Source organism: Trypanosoma brucei, chromosome 11 (assembly GCF_000210295.1).
Source record: "Trypanosoma brucei gambiense DAL972 chromosome 11, complete sequence".
Lineage (NCBI taxonomy): Eukaryota > Euglenozoa > Kinetoplastea > Trypanosomatida > Trypanosomatidae > Trypanosoma > Trypanosoma brucei.
The window spans coordinates 1,963,485-1,984,412 of NC_026744.1; the positions used below are offsets into that span (position 1 = coordinate 1,963,485).

A 20,928-nucleotide genomic window follows, 5' to 3' on the forward strand; every position below is an offset into this window, starting at 1 on the left:
TTTCCACGGCTCTGCACTCTAAACTCCATTTTCCTTTTCGACGATCTCTCGCGTTCGCCACCGTTGTAAGTTTCACATGCGTTTATACGGGGTACGTGCTGGAAAAATAAAAGAAAAAAAATGAGCGCTCGCATTCCATTCTTTAAAGGTAGTAGTGATAGTAGCATTATGACCAGGGAGGTAAAAGGAAAAAAAAAGAAAATGGGAGGGGAACAATAAAAGAAAAGAGCAGAGGAAGACTAAGATTTATTGAAAGGCCCGAAAGCGGTCAAACCACACTTGCTGAAACCCAACGCTTTTCTTCCAACTATCTACCTACCCAACTTCCCATTAAATAACTCACTCCTCGTCTCCTTTACAAGGCGTCTCTCCATCCCGTTTCTCCGGAGTACGAGGGAATAATGAGCCACATAATCCCGGCAAACAACCCGCTTCCTCTTTTTTACCTTTCGCACATCTTTGCTTTGATAAGGAGTGCACTCCTAATTGTGGGGCGGAATTCCTCTTTATAGCACAGTTGCTCGTGAGAACCTCCTGATTTGACAACGTACCACTGCCACCGTCAAACTCCCTGTTGTGCACATCCCTTGGGGTGGTCGCCAGCGACGGCGAGACATTTGTTTGATTTCCCCGTGGTTCGATGGGAGGTAATTCAACTTTTTCACAAAAAGGCATGTCATGACATTCCAAAGGGCTTCCACCGGGAGAAACAACACGCGTCGAACGCCGGCTCAGCCGTCTTACCGGTTTCATAACGGTACCTCCCCAATTCGAACCTGAGAGGGGTTCAACATCACCACTTTTTGTGGTTGCATTGAGTTTTAGCGAGGCGTCGAAGGGATTGTCAATCCACCTAGGACTCATGGGAAGCGAAATTGCAACCGAATTATCGCCGCTGCGTTCCCTTAACAACCACGAAACATCTTCAGCATCTTTTTCGGGTTCGGTTAATGTCAAGGCTTCCTCTATATCCTTCTCCGTAACGCAAACCAAGGTGTCGTCACACGCGTCACCAGAACTCTTATTTTTGTGGATCATTGCCTTAAATGCTTCGACAGCATGGCATGCGGTTATGCGGTTCTTGGGGTCGCGATCAAGCATCCTACGAAGCAAATTTTCCCAGTCTTCCCCATACTCAGTTGGTATCACAGGAAGGTTGGAGTCCAGAATATCGTCTATATTAGAGAAGGGAAGTCTTCCGGTAAGAAGAATGTACAATGTGACACCCATTGCCCATACATCAACTGGCTTTGCATACGACCTATCGCCTTTCCAGATCTCAGGGGCAATAAACAATATTGTCCCCTTTGTGCCCTGTATAGGCATCCCTGGTCCACATGAGGCGTTGGCTCTACTGGCTGCTAAGCTTTCTTGCATTATTTGTTCTACCCTCTCCCGTGTGCTTACGTCAAAAACCTCAGCCACGCCAAAGTCCGCCAAATACGCTCTTCCTTCTTTACTAACGAGTATATTTTCCGGTTTGATATCTCGATGCGCTATTTTGTTTTTGTGCAGATAGTCTAATCCAGAAAAAATCTGCCGAGCGTACTTCGCGAGTTGTCCAGGAGGAATAGGTGTGCAGACCTCCTCCTCGGGATCGCCAGTGGGACTACACCTAATGCGGCCAATAGGTCCGCCGTCGATGTATTTCATTACAAGGTAAATTTTTCTAGCACTGGGATCGTCAATAACCTCGTACAGTGGAACGATATGTTTGTGCTTCAGCTTCTTCATGAGCGCAATTTCCCGCTGCAAGGCACTAAATCTCTCCTGCGCTGCCGTTTGCAGGCCGAACCGCGTCTTTGCCACGGGTCGACACACTTGCTTAATAGCCACAAGCGTATCAGTCTGGGTGTTGTACCCCAACTTCACCTTACCGAACGATCCCCTTCCGATTTCTTTGAGAACCTGGTAATTGTTTATAAACTTCCCGCCGTCATCTCTCTTATCCACTCGAAGTTCACCCGTAATGCGTGCCGACCGCTGCCGTGCAAGGCTACAACTGCTATTGAGTGAAGAAGTGCAGGACGCATTTGTTGCATTTGGAAGTACCTGTATGGGACAAACTCCACATAGCGCCCCACCACGGCATGACCTGGATCCGGCTGTCTTTCGACTAGCGAAACTAACCAATGATATTATTTCGGGATCCGTGGCACCTTCACACTCCCCATCAGGGAGACGGGAGGGGCATCGTAAATCCTGCCCTTTATTTTTCGCTTGCCAAATTTCAGAGAGACAAGATTCATTTCTAGTGATCTCCTTATTGTACGAGTCACTACACCCATTGTCGGCCCCTTTAACCATATGAGACGAAAAACCGCGGCCTCTGTCCAGGCTGGCATTACTTCTTTGTTTCGGTGTCGCCATCGACAAAAAGTGGGGGAGCTGCTCCGTGCATTCCTCCTGAGTCATTATACCCAGACAGTGCGTATTCCTTTTTTTTTTTTTGATTGCTGCGTCCTTCTTTGCGTCCTAAAGTTATCAATATATATATAGCACGTTTCCTCTCTTCTTTGAGTTGTAAACGCGCGTAATGGTCTTGGCGCCGCCGCTGTACTGCAAAATGCGGCCGTGTAAGTGTCCTTAGAGATACAAATAATCAAATAAATAATTAAATAATTATATATATATATATATATGTACCCCCGCGAGGAGTCGGGATATAACTTTCTTCCCTCCCTTAGTTTTTTTTTTCGTACCTACACACACCCTTTTCGTTTTTTCTTCGATTCCCTTACCAGATAAAAGAATGTATATAAGTTTTTTGTGTAATTACAATTAAGTATTTAGAACTGAAGGTATTCCCTTTTCTTTCCCTTCACTATGTGATGATACGTTTTCCCCCTTTTTACGCTGACGCACTTCCCTTTACTCACCTATATGTTGTTGTTTGTTTGTTTGTTCGTCTATTATTATTATTTCTTTTTTTTTTCGTATTCTCGATGTCGGTTCTAGTCGCCAAATAAACTTCCCACTGCTTAAGCCTTCGTGTGTTCAAGTCAGTACACCACCTTTACTCTTCCAGCCTCCGGTGTCGTGGTGGCCAAAACAATGAAAACACTAATGAAAGCTCGCTAAATCGGATTATTATGCCAACAGTAGCAGTATCAATAACAGAAAAATGTGTATTGTAATTATTTCTGCTTCAGCTACCGACAGGTTTGCAGTAGGCGGCGAATGAAAGAGGCAACCACTTGACAAAGCAGTTGCGCCTATGCGTGTGCGCTTATAAAAAGATATTGATGTCAAGAGGTAGAGAGAAGGCAATGAAAGGAAAGGAAAGGGAAGAAAGAAAAAAAAACAAAAAAGAGGCATAAAGGAAAGTAGAGTGTTGAGCAGTTTTAGTTACTCGGTTAGTTGTGAAAACAGTGGCAGTAATAATGACAGAGTCCAGACACTTAACCGCATGAATATGAGGGGCGCCCCCGTAAGAGCATGTAAAAGGAGACATGTACACACACACACCGATATATGTAAATATACGGGTAGGTATGCATGATGAGAGGTCTCACTAACTCCATCACAACAGTCAGCGAACATTCAAAATTTAACAAGCGTTATGGTTCTGCCTCAACAGGAAAATACGGTTCTCTCGCATCTTCGATGTTACAACACCGGCCTATTCTTAGAAACTAGGGACACCCAAATGAATAGAAGAGAGGGAGAAAAAAAAAAAATAATGAAGCAGCAGAACAACCAGTCAAGGAGAGAAAAAGGCCAATGAAAGAGGTACACGAAAAGAAACAGGCAAATTCAGCAGAGCCACCGAACGTGTAAAATCAAATGTGGGAACAGGGAAGAAGGGTTGTGCAGGTGAGCTGAGCAGTTGAGAGCAAAACACTTTGAGGCGAGCTGAACACATCGCATTTACGGGCTAACGGGCACAGTAGGTAAGATACTGTAAAAATGGAACGCGTCGCCCCCTTCTTCTCCTCCCACGCAGAAAATGAAAGAGGATTATAGAGGTGTATGACCAGCGTCACTTTCCTGTTGTGTCACACACATGGCCATTGGGTGATCAATCCACGCTGTTTTTTTTTTTTGCGATCTCCCTTCTCGCCTCCCTCTTCTACCAATGCTCCTCTACCTCATATCAGGCCTCTTCTTCGCTCTTTACTTCCCATTCCACCCTTCTCCTCCTCCTTCCGCGGTTCTTTGCCTTCCCCCACCTTTAAAAATTTTTTTTTCTTCCTTTGTTTGTTTTCCTCCTCACCAAATTCTGTCCACATTCTTTTTCCCACAGGTGCACGCGCCTCAATCCTCTTCGGCAAGGCGCCTTCTCCTTGCGGCCTCCTCCTCGCGCTCTTTTTCTACCTCAACGACGAACCTGTGCAATTCGGTGTCGCTCATGTAAGCCGCCTTACCGCGCTCCAGCACCAGGAGTTCAATGTTTTTCGACCCACTTTCAACAGCCTCAAGAAGCGCCTTAATTGCAAAGTGCACGCAACGATCCCGCGTCATGCCATCCTGATAGTTTTTTTCCATAAATTCGAGCACAACCTTATCATTTCGGCCGATTGCTGCTGCATTCCACGCTGAACTCGTTCCAGACGGCTCCGTCTTCCACAACTGCGGCTGCCCATTTTCATTAAAGCCACCAATGATGGTTGAAACACCGTACGGTCTGCTGCCGCTTGATTGCGTAGAACGTTGCTGTACCCTTGCCACGTACCGCACGAGCAGGTCAACGTCAATGGCGTCTTCGTAGCTCAAGCGGAAGCGTTGACATTCCAGTTGTGCGTGATTCACAACCACACGGGCGTCGGCAGAGAGACCTGCGGAAGCGAGATAAATATGCTCGTCAAGTTTGTATATTTTTCGGGTCGTACGACTGTCCTGCAGCTTTTGCACTGATTTTTTCTCCACAGCAAAGATAATGCTGTCCTTCCCTTTCACACCAACTGCACAGAGACCCTTGCGAACGGCCTCTTGCGCATACTCAACCTGGAACAAATGTCCATCGGGACTAAACACAGTAATTGCGCGATCGTAGCTCATACTATTTCGGATAAGTGTGTATACGTATGTACGTACGTGCAAGTAATTAACAAATAGGCCTGCAGCCGCCTTCCTTCCTTTCCTTTCCTTGAGAACTTCCTTTTGTTACAACCGGTAAGCCTTAGTTAATGTTTCCTCCAACTTCCTTCAAACCGCATAGAGTGCAAATGGGAGAATGCAATTTTAATTTAAAGTGAGAGGAGAATCAAAAAACTGAAAGCGATATGGAGAAAGGTCATGCGCACATGTTCAGACGTCCAAAGAAATACCAATGAGTACGGACCAATCGAAAGATAAGGGGAGAATACCGCGAGTCAACACAAACATTCATAATAAGTCCTATCCTTACTCTCTTTTTTTTCCCTTTCTCCTCTTGTAAGTGTGATAGGACTCTGCGCTGATAGTCATGATTGAGACCGTTGCGGACAAGTGGAACGGACGCAAGTTTGCGGCCAGCAGTAAACTAGCAGTGAACAAATGTTGGCACCACAGCGTAACCAAATGGGTCCACACCGTAAAAATCAACATCCCTCAGTGCCACTGCCCCCTCTGTTAAGAGGTGTACAGAACCTAAATAAAACCCCTCAAATTTGCACTCAAATTTGCAGTCCGAAGCCATGCAACTCTTCACTAGTTCCAGCAGGTGAACCAAGCGTACATTACCTGCCACATCTGCTGCTGCGTCATTTGGTTGCAGCAAGCATCTCGACAAACGCAAGCGAGTGTTTACTGCGTACAAGAAAGCGTGACCAAGATCCACTTCCGATTGCGTGATTATCACAACAGCCACGCGAAGGTCCTGCGCAACGCTCTTCATTGCGTTCATAAGCGCTGCAACGGCGTTGTGCCGTTCAATTACCTCCCCATCCATACCAGTAAAGGTCCGACGTACCATGGCGCTAAAATCATCCACCACCACGAGGCGTACGCCGTCATTCAGCATAATATTCTCACGGAGAACAGGCATATGCTCCAGAAGCTGCCCGAGCGTTGGGATTGTTACTATTGCCAACTGTTGTAGCGCAGTTTCTGCATCTCCGCCAAACCTGTCGGGCTCAGCAGCATTGCTTCCATTATTGTCACCTCTATATGTACCAAGTGTGGACCGTAGGTAACCGGCGGTGGCTCTGGTTGAAAATGGATGCTGATTGCTGCTGATCCAAAGTGTATGATACTTTCCATTACCCCTGCCTTCTCTTGCCAGAGTTGCCGCACGCCCAGCGAGATTGAGCGCCAGGGCTGTCTTACCCGTGCCACTTGCCCCGGTAATCTCCGTGACTAAGCCACACTTCACGCCGCCAGCAAGCACATCATCTAGACACTTATGGCCAGTGGATATCACCCCAAAACAACTGGAGGAGAGTTGGTCTTCAACGGAAATGGGAAGAAGCGTGGAATCGGGAGAGTTAACGATGGTGTGGCTTATGTGTCTGTAGAGAAGCTCCACATCATCCAGCGAGGCGTCTAGCATCTGTGAAACATCGCAAGGGGGTTGCAGTAGCACGTTTTCAAGACGCGTGCCGTTCCCATAACCTGGAAGGCCCTCCAACTTCTTCAGCATAACTTGAACACGCTCCATTTGGAGTGGATCTGCTTCTTGTGTGGTAAGTTCATCAGAATCACTAAGATCTACTACAGGCTTCTGTGCCAAGTTGACGAAGTCATCCCCCTCATCATCATCATCATCAGTGTTGCTGTTTGCATAGTCATGTGCCACTGGCCAGAGTGCATCCATCCATTAACACTACCCTCCCACTTCTACACAAATTAAAGTGAGGTAAAACAATAAGGTAAGTTACGCAAACATGCAAGCGCGAGCCGCCTTCGTTTCATTGTTCCGCGACTTATAGGCGATTGCAGCTTCCACTCTATTATAGCTCACCCCCACCGTGCATTCCCGTTTTTTCGATATTATTAACGTAGAGAGGTACTGCAATAACCGAGTTAAAGGTTAAAAAACGAAACGTTTCAAGTTGTGTGGTCTAACCTGTCGCCTCCTTGGTGAAGTGCATCGGTGCTGTACTGCAAGGACAACAAAAAAAAAAGAAAGAAAAATACTCACGATCGTTATCATTGCCTTCTATTCAGTTGTTCGTCAAAGTTCGCTCGAAGGCCTCGTTCATTTTCAGAGCCAGGTCTATATCCTTCTGCGTCACCCTATTCCCTGCATCGTGTGTTGTAAGCCGCACGGAAACCTTGTTGTACTTATTTTCCCAGGTAGGATGGTGCCCTGCGGCCTCACACTCAACAGCCACCGCGTTCATAAACTTAATGGCGTCCGAAAAATCCTTGAAAGTAAACTCCCGGTGGATAATACCGCTGTTGTTTCCGTCTACCCTCCACTCGGGCAGTTTTAACAGCGCACGTGATATGGCAGGAAAGGAAAGTGGTTGTGGACGCATGCAATAATAAACACACCGCCGCATTGTCTCAACAACCGGACTGATTGAAGAAAACATTGTTAACAATAAAAAAAAAAAGAATGGAGAAAACCGTAATCAAGAGTCATGATTTGCCGGAGGGCAACCGGAGAGAAAGTAATGAAAGCAGAAGGAACGATTAAAAGTAAGAGGTAAGCAGAAGTGTGTGTGTGGGGGGCGGGGGGGTTAGGGTGGAAAGGGAGCTCGGCTCATGTCAGTGTGGAATTATACGCACATTTGTACACTAGTTCCCTTTAGACATTGTTGGAGTGAAACAGGAAGGAAGGTAGCTGTTGAGCGGCATTCCACCAGCACATTTGTCCCTCCCCCGCTCATCGCCGTCTGCCTTTACTCACACGAGTGTCTGAACTACAGAGAATGGGTGAATCTCCTTCTATGAGCTGCTTTAGCGCTAGAAGCTCCTTCTCGTCCTCCACCATCTGTCGCAAAGTATCCCGCAGTTGATTCATCTCAACCTCCAGGAGTTCCATTTCATTCTCCAAGTGGTCCGCGAGCGCCCGCACGGCCGTACCGGTTTCTCTGGGTTCCACATCCATCCCAAGTCAAACTGAAACAAGGAGATTCCAGGCAATGTCCAAACGCCGCTGATGTAATGATGTACGTGTGCCCCCCGTACGGTGTAGCAAATGCAAATGAGCTTCCGCTACCTTTTTCGTTTTCTTTGTTTTTTCTTTTCGATTTTCCCGCACGCGCTGCAATGTTTACAGTTTTTTTCTTGTACTTTATTCAGTGGGGTAAAGAATCAACAGTGGAATAGAGTTATGAATAAAGGGGAGGTACGGCGAATTGTACACACAACGCAGAAAGCGATCCGTCCTTCTCACGGCAACAAGTTACGTGTAGCAGTGTGTGCACTTAGTTTGTGGTTTTTGGATCAGCAAGTTGGCACTCCAGAGATATTATCATTAATATGGGTGATCATGTTACCCTTCCCCTCTCTTTCTTTCTTTCTTCTCTTTTCCAAGCAAAATTCTTGTCACTTACCAACTTGCTTCCTTCACACTAAAGCCTACGTTTACCGATAGGGGCTGCGTCCCACTTACAGACACCTTTCTACATAACCATGAGGCTGCATAGCACACACCTTTTCCGCTCCCTGCATCAGCGGTACGCCCATTTCTCCAAATCCCAGCATCCACCGTCCTGTTTACTCCGAAACCCCTCGCCCATACGTGCGGCTCTCGCACCTTTCACCGCATGCAAAAGAACTGAAAGCTCGAAACGGCTCGGTCCACAACAGTGATGCAAGGTGCGATGCAACGCCTGAGAAATGTAAGCAATCAACGCGACGAGGACACCACTAAGAAAGAAATCTATCCAAATAAAAAGCACGCGAAAAGAGGCCTAGTTGGCTCACGTGGGGTTCCTCCGTCGATTAATTACACATGTAGCGAATGAACCACCACCCAGTTCAAACATATGCTGTCGATGAAGAAGGAACGCGCACGCAAGTACCCACACCACACGATGTTCCCCCCCCCCCCCGTCAAACGATATACCGAAGCACATCCAACGGCGTACCAAGCGTAACCTCCACCAGGACATCGTTTTTCACAGCGTTTGTAATGGCATCGTAGTCCTTCGTTGTTATGCGCTCAACAGGAATATCCACCTCTGCTTCATCTGCAGAACCAACACCGTCGTTCGCCACAAGCAAACCAACGGCGCCCGCAGATTGGGCCCTCACGGCTTGTGTACCGTGTGAGCACTGACCACCATGAGTCAGGAGTACCGCATCAACCCAGTGAGGATCCACTTTATTTCCGTTGCAAAGCGCACCCATTTCTACCAGAATAACTTTCCCATGATTATTCCTCCCCGTCAGAGGCGTGGTACCATAGTCAGGAACGGTGGACAACATGTTTCGCTTTGCGAGGTAGAGAGGTCGGTGGACTACGAGCGATGCGACTGGCACCGCAGCACCGAGCAGAGCAGCAACAATTGTGAAGACGACTCTCAACCACAGCGCCATCTTGTCCAGCCCCTCAGTAAAAATTCCCAATTCTTCAAACTTTGTGTATCGTATCTGTTATCCAAATCTCAACTTCTGCCCACTTTCAACATGCTACACACCCCATTGTACACATATGAAAAAGAGGGGAGCGCACCAAAGAGGAGTGAAAAAATGACTGAATAAGCAGAAAAGGGCAAAACACGGTACACTCAATCAAGGACTATGACCAACAGACAAATAACACACACAACATCCTCTTCACCATTTCTGTTGCAATTCCCTAAATTTTCCGTTACTTCTCCCTGGAAGAGAAGCTCATACCCACGTACTAAAAGCAAAAAAAAAAGGAATGGACGACAACTCACACGAAATACCTGCCACAAGTCGAAACTGACCCATCTCGAAAAAAAAAGGCAGGTGATGTTGAAAGATAAGCCACAACGACACCCCGAATACGACCTCGTGCCATTACAAACATTTACTACAAATATCAAACGATAAGAGCCCTCCGGCGAAACATAATAATGAAAAAGAGAATGAACAGCGACAAAATGGTCGAGTAACAACACCAAAAAAAAAAAAGCTAATCACTATCCCCACAATGACCAGTAGGAAAATTAAATGTGGGAAAACGAATGAGCCAGAAGCGACACATTTGATAGTTTAAAAACGAAACTGAAGAAAAAAAAATACAACAAACGGAACCAGTACAGCAAACAAAAGATAAAAAAAAAATAGCACCACTCAAAAATAATAGTAATAATAATATTGTTTAACGGTCGAAAGCACTTTATTAGCGACCATAAAGAAAAACACTTTGCTTTATGGTGCCTCAACCCCTCACAGTTCTCCCCTCTTGTTCACCTTGAGCAAGTTATGCCACATGTTGTGAGACTCATCAATCACCTTCATTGCGTATTCCTTGTCCTTGAATTCACCATCGAAAGCAAAATGGCTCGCTTCACCACCCTGACAAATCTTGTACACACGGAACCACTCACGGATGGCATCAAGACATCCAGGAAGGAACTTCGGTACGTCATGGATGTCTTTCATGAAACGACATATAGGATCGTTGTGGGATATGCAAACAACTTTCCAATCCATCTTGCCCTCGTCAATCATTCCAAGCACACCTAGCACTTTTACTGCACTCACCTGACCGACTTTGAATTGCGTCATCCCGATCTCAACAGCATCTACGGGGTCATTGTCACCAGTCACACCAGCCTCGAATAACACCTCTGTGCTCTCCCATGTCTGTGGAAACGCACCATAGTTCCACATCATATCACCATGCTTGTAGAACCGAGGTACGCCATTCTTGATATCCTGCTTTATGGGATTAAATGACTCTCCAGTCGCGATCTCAAACTTTGCGCGCGTCCACTTAGGGATCTCACAGATGAAATTGTAGCGATTCATTGGTGTCGCCTCGGGCTTTGTTCGCACAAGATCACGTACATACAGCGGGATGTCATGCCACGGCGATACCTGCCGCTCCCTACCGGTTTCCAAATCCCTGAAGAAGTACAGTACGCGGTAGCTGGGTGTGTACATTTCACCTTTCTCGTGCACAACCAACTGCTGCTGGTGATACGGCATGGAGAAATCGGCAGACACCATCGAGAAACATTTCGTCCTGGAATGTACAGGATGGGAACACCACCACGCCCAAAACTTCTCAAATGTCACGTGACCATCGATAGCATTGATTTCAGCTTTCATGGCCTTCACATCCCCATCGCTCATGTTACGGCCCAAGTACCTGCATACCTCTTCCACTTTGTCAGGCGTGAGGTAGCCAAGATGCGTCACATCGAATGCTGAGAATAATCGACTCATGATCTTTTTGATCATTGGTTGAGTGAAATCATCCTTGTCGTAGGCGGCAAGATCCAGTTCGCTCACCTTCCGGTCAACCGCCTCCTGAATAGGCTCTGCGACGTCGGCCTCAGAACCCCTGCCGGTACTTATGTTGGTACCAAGTGATGCCGAGAAAGGCAGCCCCGCCACCTCGGCAGAAGCCAAATCTTGGGGAGACGTTCGATCACTGCGCGAATCCACACCGTGTGTGTTGTTCATATCTAGAGTTGGCACTTTAAAAGGCGGAAGAGGGAAGGCAATTGATTAAAACATAAAGTACATAGAAACAACGACATATTCCGGCGTGATAATTGTATCGCATACCAACTTCTTCCACTCCAAAATACTCGCAGCGTAGACACTCAAATGCTTTGCTTAGCGATGCTTAACGCTGCCTGCATGCGCGCCAGAGTTCTTCTGCTGTCGACCTCACTGGCTAGGCACACCCGAGTGGTAATATCGGTTGTTGTAACAAATGGAGTGGAAATTTCTTTAACTGTTACCTGTTAGTTGTCCCCTTCCTCACCATTGCGCACCAAAGACAGCTAACTATACCGTGTGGAGCAAATGAACTGACAAATAAATTTAAGGTAAGCACTGATATAGAATAGTGAACCGTACAATCATTATGGGATGGCGTTCACCCACCGCGGTTCCACGGCGGCACCAACCTCTCTTCAGCCATAACAAAATTCAAACTCACGAAGGTAATAACGTAGCTAGCTGAACATCTATGTTGTGCCAAGCCATTCACTGGCAGCTGAGGTGCTTTCCAGTAACGCGTGAGCCTCGTTGGTTTTCTTGGCTCAGCACCATTTCGCGTAAGAGGTCTTGCAACCCAAATTGTCACCTTCAACTCCGAATACAGGAACATACCAGCGTGTGGTGCAAACCCACCATCTCAAGAGAAGGAAGGTGACTTCCCGAGTAATCTGGAGTGCACACACCCTGAGAGAGATTATGCCACTTGACAGCTGCATCAGAATAGCCACATGGCGCCAGCACACTCATGGGAGATTTGTGGTTACAATTGATATGCAAGACTGCCATCCCGGAGTAAACCGTTCGACCAGTGTCTGCATCTGCCGTAACCCACCATGTCCCGCAAACCGTTCACTGCATGCCACACTCCCCTACACAGCGTGGCGTTCTAACTCATGATACAGGGTTGATTTCGGACGGACAAGCGCACAAAAAAGAGATACGTTGAACGATGAAGATGGACCGCAGCTCCAGTGATGTACTGTTAGTGTCAGTGTCAGTTCTGTTGGCTGACGGTAACGGGTCAGTACAGCACTGTAATGTTGGCTTCCCTCCATCTGATCTTGTGGGTCCTCATCAGGTATTTGAAAGAGCCGAGCTTGTCGTGCTCATTAAAGGTCGTCATGGGTAGAAAGAAGTGATGGACGCAGCACACTAAGCAAAACGCCAACGAGCTGGAGAGGCCATCAACACGCTCTCTCGGTCTTCCTACGTACACACTAAATAACACAGGACACCCAGTAGAAAAGCAACGGGCACTTAACCGTGAGTCGTTGGAGTTAACGCCTGGTAGTCGGTTAACCTCCATTACTAAGCACCCGTCAATATGCACATTTAGCACCTGAAACCTCACGCAGCGCATCTACGGACGAAAAATCGCCCCCCAAAAGCAGCTCCTCCACCTGCTCCATTCTCCCAGGAAGAAAAGGTACTTCCACTGCCTCACACACTTGCTGCACTGTACGCCCTGACTGTGGTGGGTACAACAGAACGACATGGCCCTCCTTCCCCATCCGCCCGGTGCGTCCCGCACAGTGAACAAATACAGAAGCTGTTGGGCATTCACCAAAGAGGATAACGTGTGTAACTTCATTTATGTGTATCCCACGACTAAGACTGTGGCTACTCACACCAACCAGTAGTAACCCTGTGTTCAACTTTTCGATAGAGCTGTTGTCCTTCACATAAACGTCCCCTTTACTTCTGCAAATGCGTTTTGGTTTTCCCTTTTCCGGGTCGAGTAACGTCTCTAATGGTGCTGCGATCTCCCGTTTGCCATTCCACCGTAACCACTTTTGTACCTCTGGGCTAGTGCTCTTCAGAGTATTTAATTGGTTAGTGACACTCCCCACCTCTTCCTGGGTTGTAAAAAGAAGTACACGCGGATTCGCCTCCTGTTTACATATTAACCGTAATATGAGTTCAAGAGAACGAGGGAGCGGATATGAGCGAGACTCCGAATAAAAGTAAAAGCTTATTGTTTGAGGAATGGTGTGCTCTACGAAGCTGGTAGTAAGCCTAACTGCTTTGTCATTTCGCATCCACATATTAAGAGCCTGCGCCGTACGACCATCTATAGTCGCACTGGCTGCAACAATCTGAGCGGGAACCTCTTCACGACGGCTACGAAACAAGCGATCAACCAAGTTAATCCCACTGATGTGTTGCCGACCAAATCGGATGTTTCCAAATAAAACAATGTCGGCTTCATCCAAAATAACGCAGTCCACCTTTCGCCGCAGTTTCTCCCCAAGCAAGGTTGGACTGAAACGTAGCACATCGGCAACTCGCTGCGGGGTTCCCACCAACACATGAGGTTGAACGTTATGTAGCTTGGCCAACTGCACTTCAAGCGTTATACTCTCGATAGCAACTTGAACAACCTGTTGAGTGGAGCCACAAAAATGGCGCAACCACTTGTCATATTGAAGAGCCAATTCCTGAGTTGGGACAATAATGACAGTGTGAAGACGATAATTGATATTTTCACGAATTATTCGATTGGCACAGGCAAGTGCGATACCAAAACTCTTTCCCGTCCCGGTTTCCGCGTGAGCGATGACATGTTTACCCTTCAGTAAGAGAGGAATGAGAGCTCCTTGTAACTCTGTGAGACGCCCGATCCCCAGCTTCTTCAGCGCCACAACTAGTGAAATACATAATCCGGCCCCACGCGGAGCCGTTTGCGAAAAGAACAAGGGATGCGCCTCGTTGTTATTAGCTATGTTCGCCGTCGTTGGACTTAACATTTGCGCAGAACCAAGTCGAAGTTGCACTGTCCTATGCCTCTGGGAGGCACCTGAATCCCGCGTCGCATCACGCGCGTAGAAAAACTTCTGGGATGGTGGAAGGTTAGCCGCATGCGCCTCACCACCCTGTCTCATATAGTCATCGAGAAGTGAACCAGCCGAACCGCCATACGCCGCCCGGGAACCCTTCAAATACTTCAGATATCGCACCCCAAAGGTTTTCATTAACGTTAGGCGGGTAAGCGAGGACGACACCTAAATGCATATAGCAAAAAAAAAATACTAAAATCAAAGCAGACACTGAATATAAGGTAAGCTGTGATGGGGGGGGGGGGGGAGTCCAAGACTCCTTAAAAGTTACCGCATCCAACAGCATACGGTATTCAACACAAGCTAATTAATTGAAATGCTAAGCTGGAATTCAGCATGGAAATAAGTTAATCAAACAATATAACCTCAATAAATTTATGTATGTACATGTATACCAAACAGCAAACCTCATAAAGAAAGTTTCCCTGTCAGCTGAACGTGTACAACAACTCGCAAAAAGGGAAACTACACACTGTCAACGGTGTCATCACCCATCGCCGGAAAAAAAAAAATTACACCATTAGTAGGGAAAATAATCGAAAATGGGAGTGTGGGAGGGGAAGCCGGGGCAAAACGAAGACACTAGTAGAAAAAAAACACATACCCCAACCACAACACAAATTATAACCAACAACAGCATGAGTTGAAGTGATACCGACAGCTCAACCAAGCATCCGCAAATATATCTATTAAACAACTGTGTCAACCCCTCACAGTTCTCCCCTCTTGTTCACCTTGCGCAAGTTATGCCACATGTTGTGAGCCTCATCAATCACCTTCATTGCGTATTCCTTGTCCTTGAATTCACCATCGAAAGCAAAATGGCTCGCTTCACCACCCTGACAAATCTTGTACACACGGAACCACTCACGGATGGCATCAAGACATCCAGGAAGGAACTTCGGTACGTCATGGATGTCTCTCAAGAAGTGACATATAGGATCGCTGTGGGATATGCAAACAACTTTCCAATCCATTTCGCCCTCGTCAATCATTCCAAGCACACCTAGCACTTTTACTGCACTCACCTGACCGACTTTGAATTGCGTCATCCCGATCTCAACAGCATCTACGGGGTCATTGTCACCAGTCACACCAGCCTCGAATAACACCTCTGTGCTCTCCCATGTCTGTGGAAACGCACCATAGTTCCACATCATATCACCATGCTTGTAGAACCGAGGTACGCCATTCTTGATATCCTGCTTTATGGGATTAAATGACTCTCCAGTCGCGATCTCAAACTTTGCGCGCGTCCACTTAGGGATCTCACAGATGAAATTGTAGCGATTCATTGGTGTCGCCTCGGGCTTTGTTCGCACAAGATCACGTACATACAGCGGGATGTCATGCCACGGCGATACCTGCCGCTCCCTACCGGTTTCCAAATCCCTGAAGAAGTACAGTACGCGGTAGCTGGGTGTGTACATTTCACCTTTCTCGTGCACAACCAACTGCTGCTGGTGATACGGCATGGAGAAATCGGCAGACACCATCGAGAAACATTTCGTCCTGGAATGTACAGGATGGGAACACCACCACGCCCAAAACTTCTCAAATGTCACGTGACCATCGATAGCATTGATTTCAGCTTTCATGGCCTTCACATCCCCATCGCTCATGTTACGGCCCAAGTACCTGCATACCTCTTCCACTTTGTCAGGCGTGAGGTAGCCAAGATGCGTCACATCGAATGCTGAGAATAATCGACTCATGATCTTTTTGATCATTGGTTGAGTGAAATCATCCTTGTCGTAGGCGGCAAGATCCAGTTCGCTCACCTTCCGGTCAACCGCCTCCTGAATAGGCTCTGCGACGTCGGCCTCAGAACCCCTGCCGGTACTTATGTTGGTACCATGCAATGCCGAGACAGGCAGCCCCGCCACTTCGGCAGAAGCCAAATCTTGGGGAGACGTTCGATCACTGCGCGAATCCACACCGTGTGTGTTGTTCATATCTAGAGTTGGCACTTTAAAAGGCGGAAGAGGGAAGGCAATTGATTAAAACACAAAGTACATAGAAACAACGACATATTCCGGCGTGATAATTGTATCGCATACCAACTTCTTCCACTCCAAAATACTCGCAGCGTAGACACTCAAATGCTTTGCTTAGCGATGCTTAACGCTGCCTGCATGCGCGCCAGAGTTCTTCTTCTGCTGTCGACCTCACCGGCTAGATACGCACGCAATGCAACTCGAGCACACTGTAAGTTTTTTGTGCGAATTTCACTCTGCAGCAGTGCCACATGGCGGCCAAGTGCAGTAACTTTCTGTTGAGTCGCAAAGGAAGCGGTGACAGCGCTATCCTCATCCACCGGCGTAGTTGTTGCCTCGACAACTTGCACAAAGAGTTCTCTGAGCTCCCTTGTTCTCTCCAGAAGTTGTGATACGGTGGCCAACGCTCCCTGTTCCACGTGGTTTGCATCTTCACATCCATTTTTGTCCTTACCACTGTAGTTGTGATTCTGTGACATGAGTGCAACGTTCCGGAGCACCTCCGGGATGTGTTGCCACCGCAACTCTTCGGACATTGCTATTGGTGCGTGCGCACAAGTTGCAGTACTGTTCTAAAACAAGGAGACATGAACGAGAGGTAGAGGTTGAGGACACCATAGGGAAGGTGCGTGATCACAGTGCCGCTGAATTGCGCAATGCAAGAACCGATAATAATGAAAAAGATATGGTTTAACGGCGTACACACCGCAACAGGCAGTTTCATCCTGGGTAAACAATCGATGGTGCTGCCATGTGCACACAGCAGAAATTTCCTCCCGGTATCAAGGCACATGCACGAGCATCGTTTACACAAGAATCTATCGGATTTGACGTTCGACGACACATAAACGTGGAAAGAGTTTTTGTTACACTTTGAAGACAAATGAACAATTCTGCGCGCCCTGCCTCCGAAAAGGTGACAAGTTAAATACAGCGGCATCGGCACTTGCAAAGGCGCGAAGCTCAAAAAAAATTGAAACACTTATATCGGGAGGAAACCCCGAAACTAACGGGGCCCCATTTACTCCCCTTCCTCAGTTGTATAGCGGAAAACCAAACATAAAAAAGTTGGCTTGTGAGGATGAGCATCCCTACCCCGTGTGTCTCCTCTTTACTAGAGGAACGCATTATGCTAGCTATGAAGTATATGTGTACCTTCCTTCTTTGCCTCAAGAATAGTGCACACCCCTGCACGTCGTTAAGAAGAGAAAGATAATGTGCGGTGGTTTGAGTATAACAATTCAGGCCCCACGGGTATTTTACCACGAACAGTGAAAAGCGACTTGCACACACTAAGTATTATTCTTTTACCTTTACTCACGTGAAGGAGGCTCACTATCTTATCCCGCTAGAGTAGGTGGAATCCAGAGGGAGTCAAAGGGGCGCAGCGGACATCCCTTCGCCTCGCAACTACGACCAAATGACCACCAATACCTCACCCAGCTGATCACCGAGCGCCGATGTGGGACGAACTTAAAACGCGGTTCATCCACAGGCCGTCACCAAGGTGATGAATGTTTTCAATCCCCGGACCGTTATTAACTCTCTCTATTTCCTCTGATGACATCAGCATGCGACCAACGGCAATCGCATGCTCCTTTTGTTCGACGTGGATGGCTACGATAGCTCCAGCAGCCAGTCCTGGTGTTATGTACCCGCCCTCCGATGTGAGACCAGGGCACATAACATTAGCCCCTGAAACAACATACTTGCAGCCACCAATATCTACCTGTTGTCGGGGCAAAATAAAAGGATACTTGTGCAACAACTTCAGATGGGGAATGTAGGGACTGTTATGATGCCTGAAGAATAGTACTTCTGGCTGCGAACTGACCAGTGTAACGCAGTGCACCTGGTCGTGGCAGCGTACCAACATGATATCCACCTTCTTCGGCATGATATCCTCCCAGAAGTCTGCAAGCAGCGGGTACTGTTCAGTGAGTTCTCCGCGGATTTGAGACTGCTCTTTGTTGCTAATGTTGGCTATTTGTGCCACATTCTGCAATGTGAACTTCTTAAAGAGGTCGGCGGAAGACAAGTGGCGGTTCTCCTGTTGCATACCTCGTTCTCTTCTTTTCGGTGGCTGCGCGCTAAAGGTACTTACTAGGTATTCGGTGACGGGATGAAGGTGCGCTCAGAGTACAGTATGCAGCGGCAAAGGCAGGTACACAAGAACAGAACCGGCAGAAACAGGGGGGAAGTAGCGATGGCGTAATAGTGTTGACAGCAAACGTGAGTCCTTAGAGAATTAAAGCTCCCCCCCCCGAGGGAGGGAATGCCGGGACTTTTGCGCTTATTTATCACACGCTCCGCCAGGGTAGTGTTAACAACAATTTACAAGACAGCACTTGATATTGTCGAACCCTCTTCCTGATCTTCCTCCAACAGCAGTCGCAGTTCCTTTTGTGTCTCGAGCAACATCATAGACGAAGGTTGTATCTGCGACGAAATCTCGTGGATATCCGATTCACTATTGTCCCTACTTGCACACTTGTGCTTTGGCAGTAGGCGCACCATTACAGGGCGTCCACATTTTTCACAGTTGACGAAGCGGTGGTCGCACTCTGCCTCGTGGTCGCTCAGTGAGGAAGGGGGAAAGCGCTGATTGCAGTGTCGACATGAACACTCCTTGCCATTTGTCGCAGCGCTCGACCCCAGTGGCGCGACGGACGAGGACGAGGAGCACTGTTGTTGCCGCAGTTGCTGCTGCTTTATCATAAACTCTTTGTTTAACCGCTCGGTCACTGTTACCATCTGGGAGTCCAACATCTGCTGCGCTTCCTCCTTCCACTTGGCGAGAAACGTCTTGACCTCCTGAAGTTCCTGCTCCTTCTCCTTCGAAACAGAGTCACACAGATTGTTCATCCACTGTCCTACGCCTTGGACAATCGCCTTGGTTTCGTCCACATTAGACTTCATTGCATTGCTAAGAAATGAATGCACAGCTTCACAAGACATGGTTATTTGCCTCTGGGCAGCTTCTACCTCCGCCCGAAGCTTCTCTATGGCACCAACTGCTAGAACAACCTCTGGTTGAGCAGGCTCCTCACTCTTTCGGGGAGTGTGACGAAGGGACGGGGTTTTGGACAATCGTACCCTCCTTTCTTCACCTTGTAGACACAGCAATGACTCCCGCTCCGCACAACAGGAAGTGGTATTACTAACGCTCAATCCACTGCAACTTTGACTATGTCGGCGCAGTTGATCGTTTGGTGCGTCCAAGAGGACTTCTGTTCGGGTTTGTTTCAACATTTTCCCAAAATTGTGGCCTCTCTGCAAGCCGTTTCTATCGGCTCCTTCCCGTTGCCTTTGGTGTGCCGGCGGTGAGGAGAAACCGTTATCGGCTCGTCTTCCTGCTTTCAGCCCTCCCTCTTTATGCTGCGCTGCCGCAAGAAGAGAAACATTTTCCTGAAAGAGCGTGCGCTCGTCCCGGAGCTCCTTCTCCAGACATCGCACCTTCGACTCCGCTTGTAAGGCTCGGGACTCTAAAGTCCGACACGTTACTTTGAGAGCATCACGCTCCTCCCGCAGCCTCGACTGTTCCCTACGTGACGCCTCCAGCTTCTCTTCCAGCCTCCCCATACTATTTGAACTGATTCGCTTAGCGGCGTCGCAGGTTCGCTTCTCGAGTAGCTCACCTTTCATTACAGATTGTGACCACAGCACAAACTGCAAAGAAAGCTGTAGGAGACTCAGCAGCTGATGCATATCTGTTTCGCTTGTATTCGCAACCACCGCGGTGCTAACATCACACTCGGCAACAAGTGAAATCAGGTTCTTCATCAACTGCAAATCTGGTGCAACAGTATGATGGGCAGCAACGTTGACGCTGCGTAGATGTGCCCATGGTATGTCGCGCGTCCCAGCTATGTAGCGAAAAGCTCGAAGCTGCTCTTTCACACTCATGAATGCAGTAATATCGCTAATAGGCAAGTATCTGTAGCCCCGCAAATCAGTGGACACACTCTCAAGGCGGCTATGTCAGTCTCCCGAATACCACTAAACGACTGCCACAATACTATGTCTTGATAGAGAAATAGAAGAACTACACATTTAAAGAATGCACTGCGATTTGCGCACGGAGCAGTAACCCAATAGAGCCAGATACACGGAATAATGGGGAGGCTACAAGGGGTTCACGGTGGACTGAGCAAACCCCTTTAGCAAACATAAGTTGCTACCAGAGTGATCTATTCCACCCACTCACACACGCGGTGCAAAAAACAAAAAACGTCATCGTAATCCCGGCACCACCAAGCAAAGGGACAAAACACTCTGATCTTCGTGTAGAACTTTTTCTTTTTACCTCACACAACGAGTAAGCAAAGCGTACAACCATGGAAAGAGCGGTTCTCACCCTAAACCAGGCCGTCACATAGCTGGTCCCCGCACACACAGATATACGTGTTTTAATATAGTGTCAAAAACACTTGAGAGGGAGAAAGGGTTGAGGACAAAAAAACTGTTGGAAGGACATCCAATAAAAGGGAACATAACCGAGTAAACGAAGCCAGCGAGAAAAACAACATGGGACGCAACTGAACGTCTAATAGAAAGAACCACCAACT

At 47.6% G+C, this 20,928-nt stretch overlaps 12 protein-coding genes across 12 annotated transcripts; 1 reads left to right on the forward strand and 11 right to left on the reverse strand.

Moving 5' to 3' along the window:
* Positions 1-339: 339 nt before the first annotated feature.
* Positions 340-2,415, reverse strand: TbgDal_XI7940 (protein kinase, putative; the record flags this gene model as incomplete). The annotated part of the gene is made up of 1 exon (XM_011781637.1): positions 340-2,415. The coding sequence occupies one exon, from the start codon at positions 2,413-2,415 to the stop codon at positions 340-342; it is 2,076 nt and encodes a 691-aa protein (XP_011779939.1).
* Positions 2,416-4,257: 1,842 nt separating this feature from the next.
* TbgDal_XI7950 (proteasome alpha 7 subunit, putative) lies at positions 4,258-5,001 on the reverse strand (the record flags this gene model as incomplete). The annotated part of the gene is made up of 1 exon (XM_011781638.1): positions 4,258-5,001. The coding sequence occupies one exon, from the start codon at positions 4,999-5,001 to the stop codon at positions 4,258-4,260; it is 744 nt and encodes a 247-aa protein (XP_011779940.1).
* A 463-nt stretch (positions 5,002-5,464) lies between these two features.
* Positions 5,465-6,736, reverse strand: TbgDal_XI7960 (hypothetical protein, conserved; the record flags this gene model as incomplete). The annotated part of the gene is made up of 1 exon (XM_011781639.1): positions 5,465-6,736. The coding sequence occupies one exon, from the start codon at positions 6,734-6,736 to the stop codon at positions 5,465-5,467; it is 1,272 nt and encodes a 423-aa protein (XP_011779941.1).
* A 349-nt stretch (positions 6,737-7,085) lies between these two features.
* TbgDal_XI7970 (pterin-4-alpha-carbinolamine dehydratase,putative) lies at positions 7,086-7,460 on the reverse strand (the record flags this gene model as incomplete). Its single annotated transcript, XM_011781640.1, has 1 exon — positions 7,086-7,460. The coding sequence occupies one exon, from the start codon at positions 7,458-7,460 to the stop codon at positions 7,086-7,088; it is 375 nt and encodes a 124-aa protein (XP_011779942.1).
* A 608-nt stretch (positions 7,461-8,068) lies between these two features.
* Positions 8,069-8,467, forward strand: TbgDal_XI7980 (hypothetical protein, unlikely; the record flags this gene model as incomplete). The annotated part of the gene is made up of 1 exon (XM_011781641.1): positions 8,069-8,467. The coding sequence occupies one exon, from the start codon at positions 8,069-8,071 to the stop codon at positions 8,465-8,467; it is 399 nt and encodes a 132-aa protein (XP_011779943.1).
* A 461-nt stretch (positions 8,468-8,928) lies between these two features.
* TbgDal_XI7990 (hypothetical protein, conserved) lies at positions 8,929-9,414 on the reverse strand (the record flags this gene model as incomplete). The annotated part of the gene is made up of 1 exon (XM_011781642.1): positions 8,929-9,414. The coding sequence occupies one exon, from the start codon at positions 9,412-9,414 to the stop codon at positions 8,929-8,931; it is 486 nt and encodes a 161-aa protein (XP_011779944.1).
* Positions 9,415-10,236: 822 nt separating this feature from the next.
* Positions 10,237-11,481, reverse strand: TbgDal_XI8000 (acidocalcisomal pyrophosphatase, putative; the record flags this gene model as incomplete). The annotated part of the gene is made up of 1 exon (XM_011781643.1): positions 10,237-11,481. The coding sequence occupies one exon, from the start codon at positions 11,479-11,481 to the stop codon at positions 10,237-10,239; it is 1,245 nt and encodes a 414-aa protein (XP_011779945.1).
* Positions 11,482-12,845: 1,364 nt separating this feature from the next.
* Positions 12,846-14,498, reverse strand: TbgDal_XI8010 (ATP-dependent DEAD/H RNA helicase, putative; the record flags this gene model as incomplete). Its single annotated transcript, XM_011781644.1, has 1 exon — positions 12,846-14,498. One exon carries the CDS (start codon positions 14,496-14,498, stop codon positions 12,846-12,848), a length of 1,653 nt encoding a protein of 550 aa, XP_011779946.1.
* A 575-nt stretch (positions 14,499-15,073) lies between these two features.
* Positions 15,074-16,318, reverse strand: TbgDal_XI8020 (acidocalcisomal pyrophosphatase, putative; the record flags this gene model as incomplete). The annotated part of the gene is made up of 1 exon (XM_011781645.1): positions 15,074-16,318. The coding sequence occupies one exon, from the start codon at positions 16,316-16,318 to the stop codon at positions 15,074-15,076; it is 1,245 nt and encodes a 414-aa protein (XP_011779947.1).
* A 143-nt stretch (positions 16,319-16,461) lies between these two features.
* Positions 16,462-16,896, reverse strand: TbgDal_XI8030 (hypothetical protein, conserved; the record flags this gene model as incomplete). The annotated part of the gene is made up of 1 exon (XM_011781646.1): positions 16,462-16,896. One exon carries the CDS (start codon positions 16,894-16,896, stop codon positions 16,462-16,464), a length of 435 nt encoding a protein of 144 aa, XP_011779948.1.
* A 911-nt stretch (positions 16,897-17,807) lies between these two features.
* Positions 17,808-18,419, reverse strand: TbgDal_XI8040 (hypothetical protein, conserved; the record flags this gene model as incomplete). The annotated part of the gene is made up of 1 exon (XM_011781647.1): positions 17,808-18,419. The coding sequence occupies one exon, from the start codon at positions 18,417-18,419 to the stop codon at positions 17,808-17,810; it is 612 nt and encodes a 203-aa protein (XP_011779949.1).
* Positions 18,420-18,694: 275 nt separating this feature from the next.
* Positions 18,695-20,266, reverse strand: TbgDal_XI8050 (hypothetical protein, conserved; the record flags this gene model as incomplete). The annotated part of the gene is made up of 1 exon (XM_011781648.1): positions 18,695-20,266. One exon carries the CDS (start codon positions 20,264-20,266, stop codon positions 18,695-18,697), a length of 1,572 nt encoding a protein of 523 aa, XP_011779950.1.
* Between the last annotated feature and the right edge of the window lie 662 nt (positions 20,267-20,928).